At 38.0% G+C, this 14,326-nt stretch overlaps 1 protein-coding gene across 1 annotated transcript in view; it reads left to right on the top strand.

Annotated features, from left to right (window-relative positions):
• Positions 1-9,797, top strand: part of LOC134740604 (plasmanylethanolamine desaturase 1) — a 34,371-nt gene extending 24,574 nt beyond the window's left edge. Inside the window, exons 3-4 of the mRNA XM_063673136.1 lie at positions 1,095-1,313; positions 3,470-9,797. Of these exons, the coding sequence (XP_063529206.1) occupies positions 1,095-1,313; positions 3,470-3,730 (480 nt within the window). The 3' untranslated portion in view covers positions 3,731-9,797. The remainder of the gene's footprint in view (positions 1-1,094; positions 1,314-3,469) is intronic.
• The last annotated feature ends 4,529 nt before the right edge of the window (positions 9,798-14,326 follow it).

The following is a 14,326-nucleotide window of genomic DNA, read 5'->3' as shown; positions in this document are numbered from 1 at the left end:
AACAAGAAGAAATTCCTCAATGTGACTGTATTTTCAGATGAGTGTCTACAACTACATACGTGTCAGTTGCACAATTTCTCGTAGTTTGTAAAACGTTTTGTAGAATAATTTCGTATGCACAGTTACTAGACATAAATATGTTTAATTACAAAACATCGTAGCCACAGCCTAACCGCAGAACTCGATGGCGCTGCAGTCTGCACGGTGCAATTCTGGTTATAGTAAGATAAGTCTGCAGCTATTTTAATAGCCCAGACTGTGCAAGTGTTATTTTAAATGTCAAACTTAAAGGAAATGATGACGTATAATATAACGTATAAATAACACTTGCACACTCTTGCTGTCAAAATCGTTGCAGAGTTCCACTTGGTTCCACTAGACTTATATTGACCGGGATGTAGACCGTGATTACCTTTTGTATTATTTATGAGCTCCCGATATTTCGTTGCAGAGTTATCTTGGTTTAACTCTAACAATCCAGTTGTTGTCTAGTTCAGCAGTCAAAATAAGTACAATAAAAACAATGTTTTGTGCGTCCTTTATTATCTTGTACGCTTTACGCCTTACGCCTACTACTTATTCTGTATCTTTATGTAATCTGTAGGTACAATAGTTAACACATTCATACTTACATACTATGGAACAGTGGAATAATGTAAAGCTAGAAGTCTAGAAACATTACGTATACAGAATGAAATTTTATTAACCAGCCTTACTCTGCGTAGTGAATTTATAGGTCATACTGAACAACCTTTATTATGGGACCACTGCCGAATCCCGAAAAAAATTTTGGCTGTCCGCTGTCCCATAGAAATCAGCGGCAATCTATGACCTATAAATTCACTACGCAGAGTATGGCTGGTGAATAAAATTTCACCCTGTATATTTTTCTAACGTTACCCGGTACGGTAACTTTGAATTTTCATAAAGGATTTTTTTTTGTAGTTATTGTTTCACTATTTTACTGCAACAGAGTGAAAGTGTAAATCGAAATTACAATTCCAAGAAGCATTTCTTAATCTAACGGTGGGAGAGGATTGTTTGTTTGTAATACATATACACCTAGACGTTAATTACCTATTTGTTACTTTCAGAATTTCCTGAGACCGTTCCGCGAGCACCACATTGACCCTACTTCAATAACGCGACACGACTTTGTGGAAACTAATGGCGACAATTTCGCTATCACCATACCCGTTCTAGGGCGGATCGTATGGCAGCTACTGACGTTTGACAATACGAGTATCGAGAGAGAATTCCATTGGATTGCGTACTGGTACTTTTGTTGTATATTTGTGGCAATGACTAATCAGGTGAGATCATCGATTTAATATTTTGAAGTGCGAACTTTTGTATTTAACGACCCACCATATATGTTTATTTGACGATGTTGACGTACCTACTATAGTACCTACACTAACTACTTATAGGCTTTATAAACGCTTCACTCAAATACCTACTCTAAAACGATAATATACTGTTCTTTGCTGTCCGTCCGTCTGTCTGTCTGTCACCAGGTTGTATCTCATCAAACGTGATAGCTAGACAGTTGAAATTTTCACAGATGATGTATTTCTGTTGCCGCTATAACAACAAATTCTAAAAAGTACGGAACCCTCGGTGGGCGAGTCCGACTCCGGTTTTTAGGGTTCCGTAGCGAAATGACAAAAAACGGAACCCTTATGGATTCATCATGTCTGTCTGTCTGTCTGTCCGTCCGTATGTCACAGCCACTTTTTTCCGAAACTATAAGAACTATACTGTTGAAACTTGGTAAGTAGATGTATTTTGTGCACCGCATTAAGATTTTCACACAAAAATAGAAAAAAAAAACAATAAATTTTGGGGGTTCGCCATACTTAGAACTGAAACTCAAAAATTTTTATTTCATCAAACCCATACGTGTGGGGTGTGGGGTATCTATGTATAGGTCTTCAAAAATGTTTTTGAGGTTTCTAATATCATTTTTAGGGTTCCGTACCTCAAAAAGAAAAAAACGGAACCCTTATGGGATCACTCGTGCGTCTGTCTGTCTGTCTGTCTGTCTGTCCGTCCGTCAGTCACAGCCTATTTTCTCCGAAACTACTGGACCAATTAAGTTGAAATTTGGTATAAATTTGTAAGTTTGTGACCCCAAGACGGACATGTAACGTAAACAAATTAATTTTAAACATGCGGGCCACTTTTGGGGGGTAAATGAGAAAATTAAAAAATAAAGTTTTTCAAACTATATCGTGTTACATATCAAATGAAAGAGCTCATTGTGAGAATATCAAATATATTTTTTTCCCTCACTAGCTCGGAAAGCCGTCCTTTATCCATTAAACCTAAACCTAAAGCGCTCATAATAATGGTTCGTTCGATATTAATTATCATTAAATAAATGGTTTGAGAATTTAATAAAAAATACCAAATTTAGCTTTATTTAATGATTTTAAGTCATAAACCTTCAATTCCATAAGCAACTTTTTTTTTAAATTATGTTGAATGTAATTCTGAACGCACAAGTTGAGTCGATGCAATTTCAAAACGCATCGTCAGAAATGTCAACATTATCAACAAAAAATTTCTCACCGACTCCGACACGTAAAAATACACAACTTCCAGAGTTTTCTGTTATAATATCGTATTATTGTAAAAAAATGAGTGACTCCAGTGATGAAGTTGAAGATGATCTAACGCCTGTGGATGTTGCACTTTCCTCGCTATAGTGAGGGGAAAAGTTTTGTAATTTTATGATTAACAGTTTAGAAGTTAATCGAATTTAAACTATCGTGAGACATATTAACTTAACTATAACATAGCGGTTTCACTCACGTGTTTTTACACGCACGTATCGCAGTACGTGACGCCCATCCGTCGTGACCGCTACTCACTCAGGCACTGTTATATTATTGTTTAAATTGTGTAATGTACGGAACCTTTGGAACGCGAGTCCGACTCGCACTTGGCCGGTTTTTTTCTAAACTGAATAGTTTGCGCGAGAGACACTTCCAAAGTGATAAAATGTGTGTCGTCGTCGTCGTCCCGTCCCTCCCCTGTAACTTCTAAAATAAGAGAATGATAAAACTAAAAAAAATATATGATGTACATTATGCATGCAAACTTCCACCGAAAATTGGTTTGAACGAGATCTAGTAAGTAGTTTTTTTTTCATACGTCATAAATCGTAAACCGCAATTTACCTTTCAATCACGTTTCAAATAAAAAATACATTGTTTAAATTGGGTAATGTACGGAACCCTCGGTGCGCGAGTCCGACTCGCACTTGGCCGGTTCATTCATGTCATTTAAATAAAAATAAAAACTATAATGTCCTCCTCGCCGTGTCCGACGACGGCGACTTCAACTGTTTTTAATGTGGAACATGGAACGCTCTAATGTCGTGGCTTGCGAAGCCAAACTTGGTTTTGAAGATGCGATTGCATGGTACGCAATGGAGCTCATCATGATATCGACATCGTTTCAGATCCACAAATGGTCGCATACATACTTCGGTCTGCCGCCTTGGGTGGTGGCGCTCCAGGAATGGCACGTGGTGCTGCCGCGGCGCCACCACCGCATCCACCACGTGGCGCCGCACGAGACTTACTTCTGCATCACCACCGGCTGGCTCAATTGGCCGCTGGAGAAGTTACGCTTCTGGTCCACTCTAGAAAACGTCATTGAAGCCTTGACGGGCTGCAAGCCGAGGGCAGATGACCTCAAGTGGGCCCAAAAGCGGTCGTAATGGTAATTCGTTTTATTACATATTGTTTAATGATACGTCCACGGCAACCAAATCAATTAATAATTTATATTGCGCTGAAAATGATATATTCAGCTCTGTAGGATGTAATGAGAATATGACTGCTCAGCTGTCCGTGCTGCATAGTTGCATACAGCAATAGGTACAGTCGCCATCAGATATATCGGAGCGGCCGAGGTGCTCACAAATATCTGAACACGCCTCTATTGTCAAGGCGCTAGGTGCGCATATATCTGATGGCGACTGTACCTAATATTTACATTGCCCCAGAGTTATTTACAAACTGCAGTACAACAGATGCTCTGCTACTGAATGATCCTTAGTGATGTGTACTGTTCTTAGAGATATTCTTAGAAATAGTGTAATCTGTTCTCAGAAATATTACCTAAAGTAGGGAAAATTTAATACTAATAAAAATTGAATATGTAAGGTCAACCGGGGTAATTGCCACTATGGGATTATTGTGTCTATTTGAGTTATTTTTTAAACAACATTAGTTACTACAGCTCCCTCCATCTAGAGAAAAAGTCCAGATATACTTGGAGGATAACACGTAACATAGAAGGCATTTTACCGAATCGTATTCAAATAGTTGGCTATTTTGAAAATTAGAGTATACAGTATAACCTACACGGTGTATTGGGTAATATTTAGTAATAAATGTGCTCAGACATATGTGACACAAAATGCAGTGACGTAGCGTGAACTAATCTAGCCGTGGGCGAAATCGCATTTGCGAGGCCCTTTTTTTTCTCTGCGCCCGGAGGGGCCTCTCGCGAGGCCCCCCTTGGGGCGCGAGGCCGTGGCCGACGACCAAATTCGCCCACGCCTAGTTACGCCACTGGCAAAATGCGTCAATAATGTTGAGGTAATTGCGCCTATGTAACGCATTTGCCCCAATGTCAGTGGTCAACCACCTTTTTATTAGATACGTAGTTTTACCAAAACACTTGATACGTAGCTTTAGCAGCTATTCAAGAAAGTTTCGTCAGTAGAAAAGCTCGCGAAGTTAAAATTTCGACCATACAAAATTTTCTAATGCTAGCTTTTCTACGGAACGAAACTTACTTCTTGCTTGCCAAGCTTTGCAATATAAGTCATACATTTTCCAGATTTTTTTACCAGAGACACTTTCGCCTACACTTAAATAGAACCTCTTTTAAAAAAATAATATTAGTTTTTTGAACGACAAAAGGTTTACAACATCTGGAAATAAGGTTTGGATAAATGCGTCTACAAATTAGGGACGCATTTTACCAAATTATACTACTTTCTACTTGATGTTGTTAATTGCTGTTTTTGGCCCCTTGTATTGATTATTTATACCTTTTAATACTGTATTATGAACACGTTTCACGAGGTTTGAAAAGTCTTATCGTAATTGTTTATAAATTATTTTAAAAAGACGCAGTTTGCCCAACTCGGGCAAAGGCGCTAAATTTCCGTTTCTTAAAAAAACATCTCTATAGATAGGTATATTTTAATTATAATGCAACGAAAAAGTTACTTCACGAATATCTTGGCAAAAAGGTGTAGAAAGCACACAGCAAATAGCTATTTATGCAACAAGTGCGGAAATCATCTTTACGCACGTGTATCATACAATGTTTTACTATGCATTGTGCGAATAAATAAAAAAACATATCATGGCAAATAAGTTTAATTATTAAAAAATTGAAAACAAAAAGCACTAGTGCGGAAAGTAGTACTTTCCGCATGATATGGCTCCGTAGGAAACGCACTTTTCGAGCACATGCATTGTAATAGTACATTATGATACAAGTGTGCTAAGTTGGTTATTACACACGAGGCGATATTGTGCGCGCGAGCTGTAAGCGAGCGCGCAATAAGAAAGCCGATGTGTGTAATGACCAATGCACACGCGTTTCATACGACGTTTTTCAACACACTTGCGAGAAAAAAAAAGATACTCATATTAATCAAATTTTAATAGTTAAAACAGTTAGTATTGTGTGTTGCATCTGTCATACTGCCGGCCGCCCCTCGCCCCGGCCGCGGGCGGCGAGCCGAGCGGGCCGGCCGGGCGCGCCGGTGCCCGGCAGTCCGACCAATTAAAGAAGGCTCCCTTTCCATGCATATTATTAGCAACCTTCTTAACTCAGTCGGATAATATAATGAAAAAGCACGAGTGGAATAATACACTGAAAGAGCGCGCGTGTTTAATATCTAGGATTATGAGCCAAAAATCGGTGGAATAAAAACGTTGTTTTGAGCAAGTGTGTTGAAAAGAATATTTCAATACACTAATTACATATTTCATAATATGGGGTTAAAGGAGCTGTTGCTAAATATTAATAAAACAGTAACGCATTTGCCCCGGTTGACCTTAACGTAATTTTATTTTAGAAAAATTAAAATTGTTTACATTATTTGTGACATTTTAAGAAATAAAATATCAATTGCCATTTTAAATATTGCTGTGCTGTGATACCCCAGTAGCATTTCTACGTCATTATGACGTCAGCGACGTCATTATGACGTAATAATGCCGTCAATATGACGTCGCTGACGTAAATTTGCTACCTGGGTAGTTTCTTCTTAGTTTATAGGAAATTAGGTATGATTCAACAGCTATCGGAATATTCCTGAGAACAATTTCTACAGACATCACCAAATTTCGGCATCACCACTGTTGTTTCATTCATTAGGTGACGTAACCTCACGTATCACCGACGTATCATCCTAATGACGTATAAATATGTCATAAGAGAGAGACACAAAAACCGGCCAAGTGCGAGTCGGACTCGCCCACCGAGGGTTCCGTACTTTTTAGTATTTGTTGTTATAGCGGCAACAGAAATACATCATCTGTGAAATAGAATTGGCCATGTCATCTGTGTCTGGTCATTTCATAAATTGCGATCAATTGTTGAAATGCAGGCCATTTCAACAATTGATCGCAAAAGTAGCGTAGTTTGTTTAACGTAGACTAATTTCCCGAGTCCTATTTATCGTGTATCCTGTCTCTCTCTCTCTCTCTCTCTCTCTCTTTCTTTCTCACTCTCTACAACTCCCTGTACTCCATAAAAGCCCTTATTACACCGCCCATACGTATTTCAGATTAACTATAAGAACAGTTCACAATTATCAATCGCCCACTCCTTGATAGAGTCAAACGTTAGTGGTCACGTCATAAAATGGTTACATGTATTGTTTAAACACAGGGCAGAGGGGCAGCTAATGTAATAATGATAAATAATGATGATAGCGGCGACTCAATTCTTATACGGTACTTCGCTACGTAAGCGCCGACCTCATTTATTATAATAATTTCCGATACACCTTTTTATTACGGCCAGTGCGCCATCCTTTGATTCTTACGTAACGGTATCGGTATGGCCAAGCGCTGATAAGTAATTAGTTTTATTAGCAGGTCATAAATGGCCAATTCCACGATATGTCCAATTATGAATTATTGACGTTGAGCACTTTATTGTTGGTGGAATAACAAAAAAAAGTATATTTTTGTCATTTTATCGAAATATACCTATAGGGAGCGTGCATAAACTGTAGAGGGCAGCACAGGTCAGATTTTTGGCGCGAGGCGCAAAATATGTAAAGCTCCCTCCAGACTATGTGCGTGAATCGCGGCGCGACTTCGCGGAGAGAACATGTCGCGACATTGACGTATGACTCCACACTCGCAAACTTCACGGCGATTTCGCAGTTTGGTTCGCGCCAAGATGGCGGAAACGGAAAAGCATAAGCTGATCGAGGTTAACTGCTAGTTATCTATGGCATCATACGTGATTTAGCTATTTTTCCATTTTGTTTTGTTGTAAAACCGTAAAATATAGCCTCTTTATATAATATAATTATTATTTATCTTGCCACATATGAGTCAAAATAGTGTGTAATTTGGAGTCTTGCCAGTTCGCGCTTCGCGCCTCCTTTGACTCGGGCCGATAAACCGACTAAAAACGGAGAACTAGGAGCGGAGGCGTGAACAATCTGCGAAATCGACGCCACACTTACGTTCGCGGCGTCGCGCCGTGATTCGCGCATGAGTGTGGAGGACCCTTAATGCCACAAGATGGCAAACCCTCCAACCCGCACGGCTCCTATGGATAAACACTTTCGGGTTATATTGCTAATTGCATCTCACGATGTATTAGTTGTTTTTTAGGGTTCCGTACCCAAAGGGTAAAAACGGGACCCTATTACTAAGACTCCGCTGTCCGTCTGTCTGTCACCAGGCTGTATCTCATGAACCGTGATAGCTAGACAGTTGAAATTTTGACAGATGATGTATTTCTGTTGCCGCTATAGCAACAAATACTAAAAACAGAATAATATAAATATTTAAATGGGGCTCCCATACAACATACGTGATTTTTTTTGCTGTTTTTTTCCGTAATGGTGCGGAACCCTTCGTGCGCGAGTCCGACTCGCACTTGGCCGGTTTTTTTTAATAGTGCATTGCTATGTAAGTATATTATGACTATGATTTGAAAAGTTTTGGATATTATGAATATTCCTGGGAACGGCACATCACTTCGCTAGTTTGCATGGCAGCTTTGTACCATGCTCAATTAAGTTATTCCAGAGTTTTATTTTTATAAACAAAGCATTTACAAAAGTTATTATGCAAAATAGGAGAAAGCTCTAACCCTTATAAATCCAAAAAAATGTACCTAATACCTACTGCAGCACAGCTTAATACTCTAAATCATGAATCGAAATAGTTATTTGTTATACAAGGGTGCAAAGTTGTATTTTACCCGCGAGTGTGGAATTGAAACATGAGCAAGCGAAAGGATTCTATAGTTGAACCACGAGCGAAGCGAGTGGTTCTAAAATAGAATCCTGAGCGTAGCGAGTGTTTCAACACACGAGAAGTAAAATACATTTGCACCCGTGTGTAACACAAAACTTTTCCCCTCACTATAGCGAGGAAAGTGCAACATCCACAGGCGTTAGATCATCTTCATCACTGGAATCACTAATTTGTTTACGATATTATAACAGAAAACACTAGAAATTCTGATTTTTACGTGAGTCGGTGAGAAGAACAGTAAAAATTTTGTTGACAATGTTGACATTTCTGTTCTGACGTATGAAATGTCAACGATGCGTTTTGAAATTGCATCGACTCAACTTGTGCGTTCAGAATTATATTTAACATCATTATAAAAAATCTAACGTTTCTTATGGAATTTTAAGGTTTATGACTTAAAATTATTAACTAAAGCTAAATTTGGTATTTTTTTATTAGATTCTCAAACCATTTATTTAAGGATAATTAATATCTAACGAACCATTATTATGAGCGTTTTACGTTTTGTTATCTGTCAAGCTACTTAAACACGCTCCATCCAAGGTCAAATTACTTTCCCCACTAGTGGATAAAATGCGTTTTTCCCCGCTTGTTTTAAAGGATAATAGACGGCTTTCCGACCTAGTGAGGGGAAAAAATATTTCAGTATGATAAATTAAGTAAATAGATGCCTATAATAATATTTCTGTTCACCATTTATTTTGGTTTACCCTGTATTTTGGTAACTTGATGCATCTTATGTTATACCTATACACTTTTAAGTATATACTTAAGCCATCAATTATTATGATCGCTTGTAGGCAGTGTAGGCACTAACTCCTAATTGTAAGTACTTTACTAACAATTTTATGGACCTATGCAGTCTGAAATAAATATATTGAAATTATATTAATATATAAATGAAGAAACAAAATAAGAGACTGTAGGTATTATATGCCGTGAAACGTTTTGAGCGTTTTGCTATTTCTATTTTCACAATATGAATTATGACAATGATACATGTAGATAATTATTAAGGATATTGAGATTAATTTAAAGACTATCATTTAATTTAAGAAACGTAAATTAACTACAATATCCATTGAGATCACCAAAGTGGAGTGGACCACACAGTTAATTATTGGAGGCATAAGGTATCTAAGGTTTAAGGTTAGACTATCGGAATAAGACACTTTCACTTGTATCGACCGGAATATAGACCGTGATTACCTTTTGTATTGTTTTCGAAATCCCGATACCTATAAGTCTAGTGAAACTAACCGTGAATTATTCAAACTGTAAAGGCGGGATTTCACCAGAGTGCGGCACTGTACGGCACAAACATTTTTGTACTGAATATGCTTGTGCCGCACTCTGGTGGAATCCCGCCTTAAGACTATCACTTGTATGGAATCCTCATACTGTTAATCTTGTCCCGAGCAAAATAAATTATGTTAGTCTTACCCCACCTTACCTTAGGCCTCATTCTCACGAGCGCTTTTAAATCTGCCCGCACGCTAAATTCGATTTAAAGACCAAAGTTGAAAATTCAACAACGCTTGATAAAAAGCGCTACCGCCATTGTGTGAATAAATACACATGTTTCCATTTGTGTCATTCAAACGCTTTTTTAACGCGTGTTGAAAAAGCGCTCGTGAGTATGAGGCCTTACCTACTTATGAGTTATGGAAATACTCTGTATAAATACGTTATAGACGCTACCTGGTATCTGCGACATGCGTCACAGGCGACAGAACAACGCTGCAAATCCCGGAAAGGACTCTAGCTTCGATCTAATTATAAGAGTCTCAAAAACTTGAGTCGAATCTTAAAGCAAAGGACTCGAGACTTAACCAACACTAGCGCTACCTGAGATGTATTTCGATACTTGTTTGGTCGATCAGGGTTTGAATCGCGATTTATTTACCACACGAGTGCTTTAACCACAAAAACTAACAAATAACAATAAGTAAGGTATGACGCTTTTACTAATAATCCTAACTCTCGGGAGACTGGGGCCCGCGTCTGTGTCCTACAGGCTACAATATATGTATACCGTTGTCGCTCAAATAGCTTTTCCTTAAAATAATATTTACATACCATGCAAGACAGTACCTATCTGTGTGCGTTGGCACCGTAGCTCGTAGGCACGGTCTCGAAGAGAATAAGACGGTCATACCATATAGCGTTGCGTTCATGGTAGCTTGCGAAGACCAAAGAATTTCAAAGAATCTAGTTCTTCTTTATTCTGTAGCAATAGGCATGGCTTTAATATTAATATCTCTAACACAATCTTAAGTTTAGAACTTTAGATGACAGTGGTGCCTTCAAAGCTTTGAGCTACTGCAGGCCGTAAAGGTTGAAATAGTTAAGAGTAAGTTAAGGCGGGCGGTGCAGTGTAAGGTCACAGAATAAGTAATGTAAGGTGTAAGGCAGTTGATGTTTTAGTAGTTTGAGGTATTATAAACACTTTGTTATATTTGGCAGAATATTGTTTGATACTTATATCGGCCAAAACCGTGCGAATCCATCAAAGTATATTAGTAGATTGTGTCACAAAGGGAGTTCAGTGATATATTTACGGCAAGGGCGTACATTAGATCCTGAACGACGCGAAGGATCTGTAATAAAATCCTGAGCGTAGTGAGGTATTCAAGTGTTAACGCCCGAGGTGAATATTATATTGCTAAATTTGCTACCATGTGAGTGTGACGCATACTCCTTATCATACCACCTATGATATGAGGAAAATAAAAATCCGCGAACCGCGCCAGACAGCCCTGAATAAATTAAATAGTCATATAAAACAGAAAAGTGCCACTTTAATCCCTCCCAGGGGGCAAACCAAACCTCACATCCGAATGGGTGGTGTGAATATTTATTTAATTAAATTAAAATATTTGACATTAGAAAAAGGGTGCCTAATATAGTTTTGTTAGGTATTACCGCTTTTTATGAGCTTTTATAAGGGAATGGGGCCTTATTAAACTGAGATGCTACTTTATAATAGAATGTAATGTGTAACACAAATTAGATATATATATATATTAGAAGAATAACAAAAAGCTTTTATTCAAACAACAATGTCGCATCATGTACAGTTTATTTCATTTATATCTAAACCGAGTTATAAACTTAGTTGCCTATTACGTACCCAATTAGTAAGATTTATTGTGGTAACTCGAAAGCGGGGTCCTATTATTTTATTTTATTTTGAAGATCCTTAATATAAACTAAATCAGAAGCACTTCATCATTTTTTTTTTTTTTTTTTAAATCATTTGGCAAAACTTACCCTAATGCAACGCTTATTACTTGCCACGAATACCACGGCATTTTCCTTACCGTTGCTATAGCAGAAATTGCTTCTAGCTTTTAGTAGATATTTGCTATTTTCGATATATATATTACCCCGTTTTCACACCTTATAAGTGCCTACAAAAAGAGCTTATTACATCTACACGGTCACTCGGGCACTTTTTGTAGGTAAGCCGTCCGACTCGTAAAAAAGTGCCCGGCGACCGTGTAAATGTAGGTAGGTACATAGGTAATAATAATAAGCGCTTAACACGCTTTGCCAATATTCTTGACGTGATTGTTGTTCTGAGATAAATGAACTCTGCAATCTACAATAAAGTAAAAGTATTTACAATTTTAATCGGTTGTTAAAGAATATATTATATATAACTTCACGATTGCTGTAACAAAGGTAAAAATATTAAGAATAAGTATAAGATACAAGTGCGGAAAAGAGGAAATTCGAAACGAGTGGCGATAAATTAAAACACGACCGCAGGGAGTGTTTTAAATCGACACGAGTTGCGAATTACCTATTCGCACGTGTATCGTACAACGTTTTACAGTACATATGGCCCTTTAAACTTTCGACATATGCACGAAAAATGCTATTTGACGCACTAGTGCGAGAAAGTAGCACCATATGTACTGTAAAATATATTGTAATACGTACTAGAAGTGGAAAATTGTGCGCCTTTTGCAGAGGATGGAATGGGATATCTAAATTATCTAATATACCTAATATGTTAGTGTGGACAATTTTATATTATTTATATACAAAATAGGTATTCTATTACTCATGTAGGTAATAGATGCGTATGTGTTATTAGTTTTAAGGGTGCGTACCTACGTAGGTACTTTATTTAAACTCTACATGATTGACACAAATTAATAGGTAACTATGGTTTTCGCATATTTATTTCGAACTAATAAATGAGGAAGAAGCAATTAAATTAATGTAATTCAACGCTTTAATATTTTATTGTATACTTTACACTGAAAAATAAACAAGAATTGATACTAACAAATAGTTTCAATTACCTGCATCTTCTTTAAAGTTCTTAACCATATATAGCGGTTAATGATGAATGCCTAGCCAAATAAATACCTAAAGGCCGGTCTGGCCTAGTGGGTAGTGACCCTGCCTGTGAAGCCGATGGTCCTGGGCTCGAATCCCGGTAAGGGCATTTATTTGTGTCATGAGCACAGATATTTGTTCCCGAGTCATGGGTGTTTTCTATATAATTAAGTATTTGTACATCGTTGTCTGAGTACCCATAACACAAATCTCCTTGGGCTTACAGTGGGACTTAGTCAATCTGTGTAGAATATCCTAGTCGAAGAGCCTAATAAAAACCGGCCAAGTGCGAGTCAGACTCGCGCACCAAGGGTTCCGTACTTTTTAGTATTTGTTGTTATAGCGGCAACAGAAATCCATCATCTGCGAAAATTTCAACTGTCTAGCTATCACGGTTCATGAGATACAGCCTGGCACAAGTAGTGCTTAATTGCTCATGGTACAAAGCTGCCATGCAAACTAGCGAAGTGATGTGCCGTTCCCAGGAATATTCATAATATCCAAAACATTTCAAATCATAGTCATAATATACTTACATAGCAATGCACTATTAAAAAAAAACCGGCCAAGTGCGAGTCGGACTCGCGCACGAAGGGTTCCGTACCATTACGGAAAAAAACAGCAAAAAAAATCACGTATGTTGTATCATCATCATCATCATATATTTAAGAGTTATACTCTTGTATGTTGTATGGGAGCCCCATTTAAATATTTATATTATTCTGTTTTTAGTATTTGTTGTTATAGCGGCAACAGAAATACATCATCTGTGTAAATTTCAACTGTCTAGCTAATTAGCTATCACGGTTCATGAGATACAGCCTGGTGACAGACAGACAGACGGACAGCGGAGCGGAGTAATAGGGTCCCGTTTTTACCCTTTGGGTACGGAACCCCAAAAAATCGTGCCCCCGAGTTTGATAGCCAAACTAGATGGCGCTTTATGGCGCCATATGTTTTGTGGTAAATATAGTCCGTTTTTTATACGGGGTTTTCTTGTACAGGGCCCATGGGCCTGACACTCTTTGATAGAGAAAGATAGCCTTATTGCGATTCCTAAAAGAGGAAAGAGAAAATAGTGCCATACTTTGTCCTTATCACCGACCGGGTGGCACCATAGGTAGGAGGCGATGGCGAAATACCGAAATTTATAAGAGTGAAGGAGAAGACTATGCTTTGCTATGGGATATTCCTAGTCAGGCTTTGTAGTCTGTGGGCTCTACATATAGCTCTTAAAGGTCCCTCCACACTCGTGCGCGAAAAAAAAAACTCGCGTAGTCTGGAGCGCTTAACATGCACTGCGCCTCAGAATAATGACTTGCGCCATGTGCAATTGTTACCACTGTTATTAAAGGTCTCGTAACCAGGCCATAAAATAAATAAAAAAAGTCACTGAGTCACTGTCATCATGACAGTGTCATGTCAAA

This window comes from Cydia strobilella, chromosome 4 (genome assembly GCF_947568885.1).
Source record: "Cydia strobilella chromosome 4, ilCydStro3.1, whole genome shotgun sequence".
Classification (NCBI taxonomy): domain Eukaryota; kingdom Metazoa; phylum Arthropoda; class Insecta; order Lepidoptera; family Tortricidae; genus Cydia; species Cydia strobilella.
The sequence above is the reverse complement of the archived record's forward strand: the minus strand, read 5'-3'. Positions and strand labels throughout refer to the sequence as shown.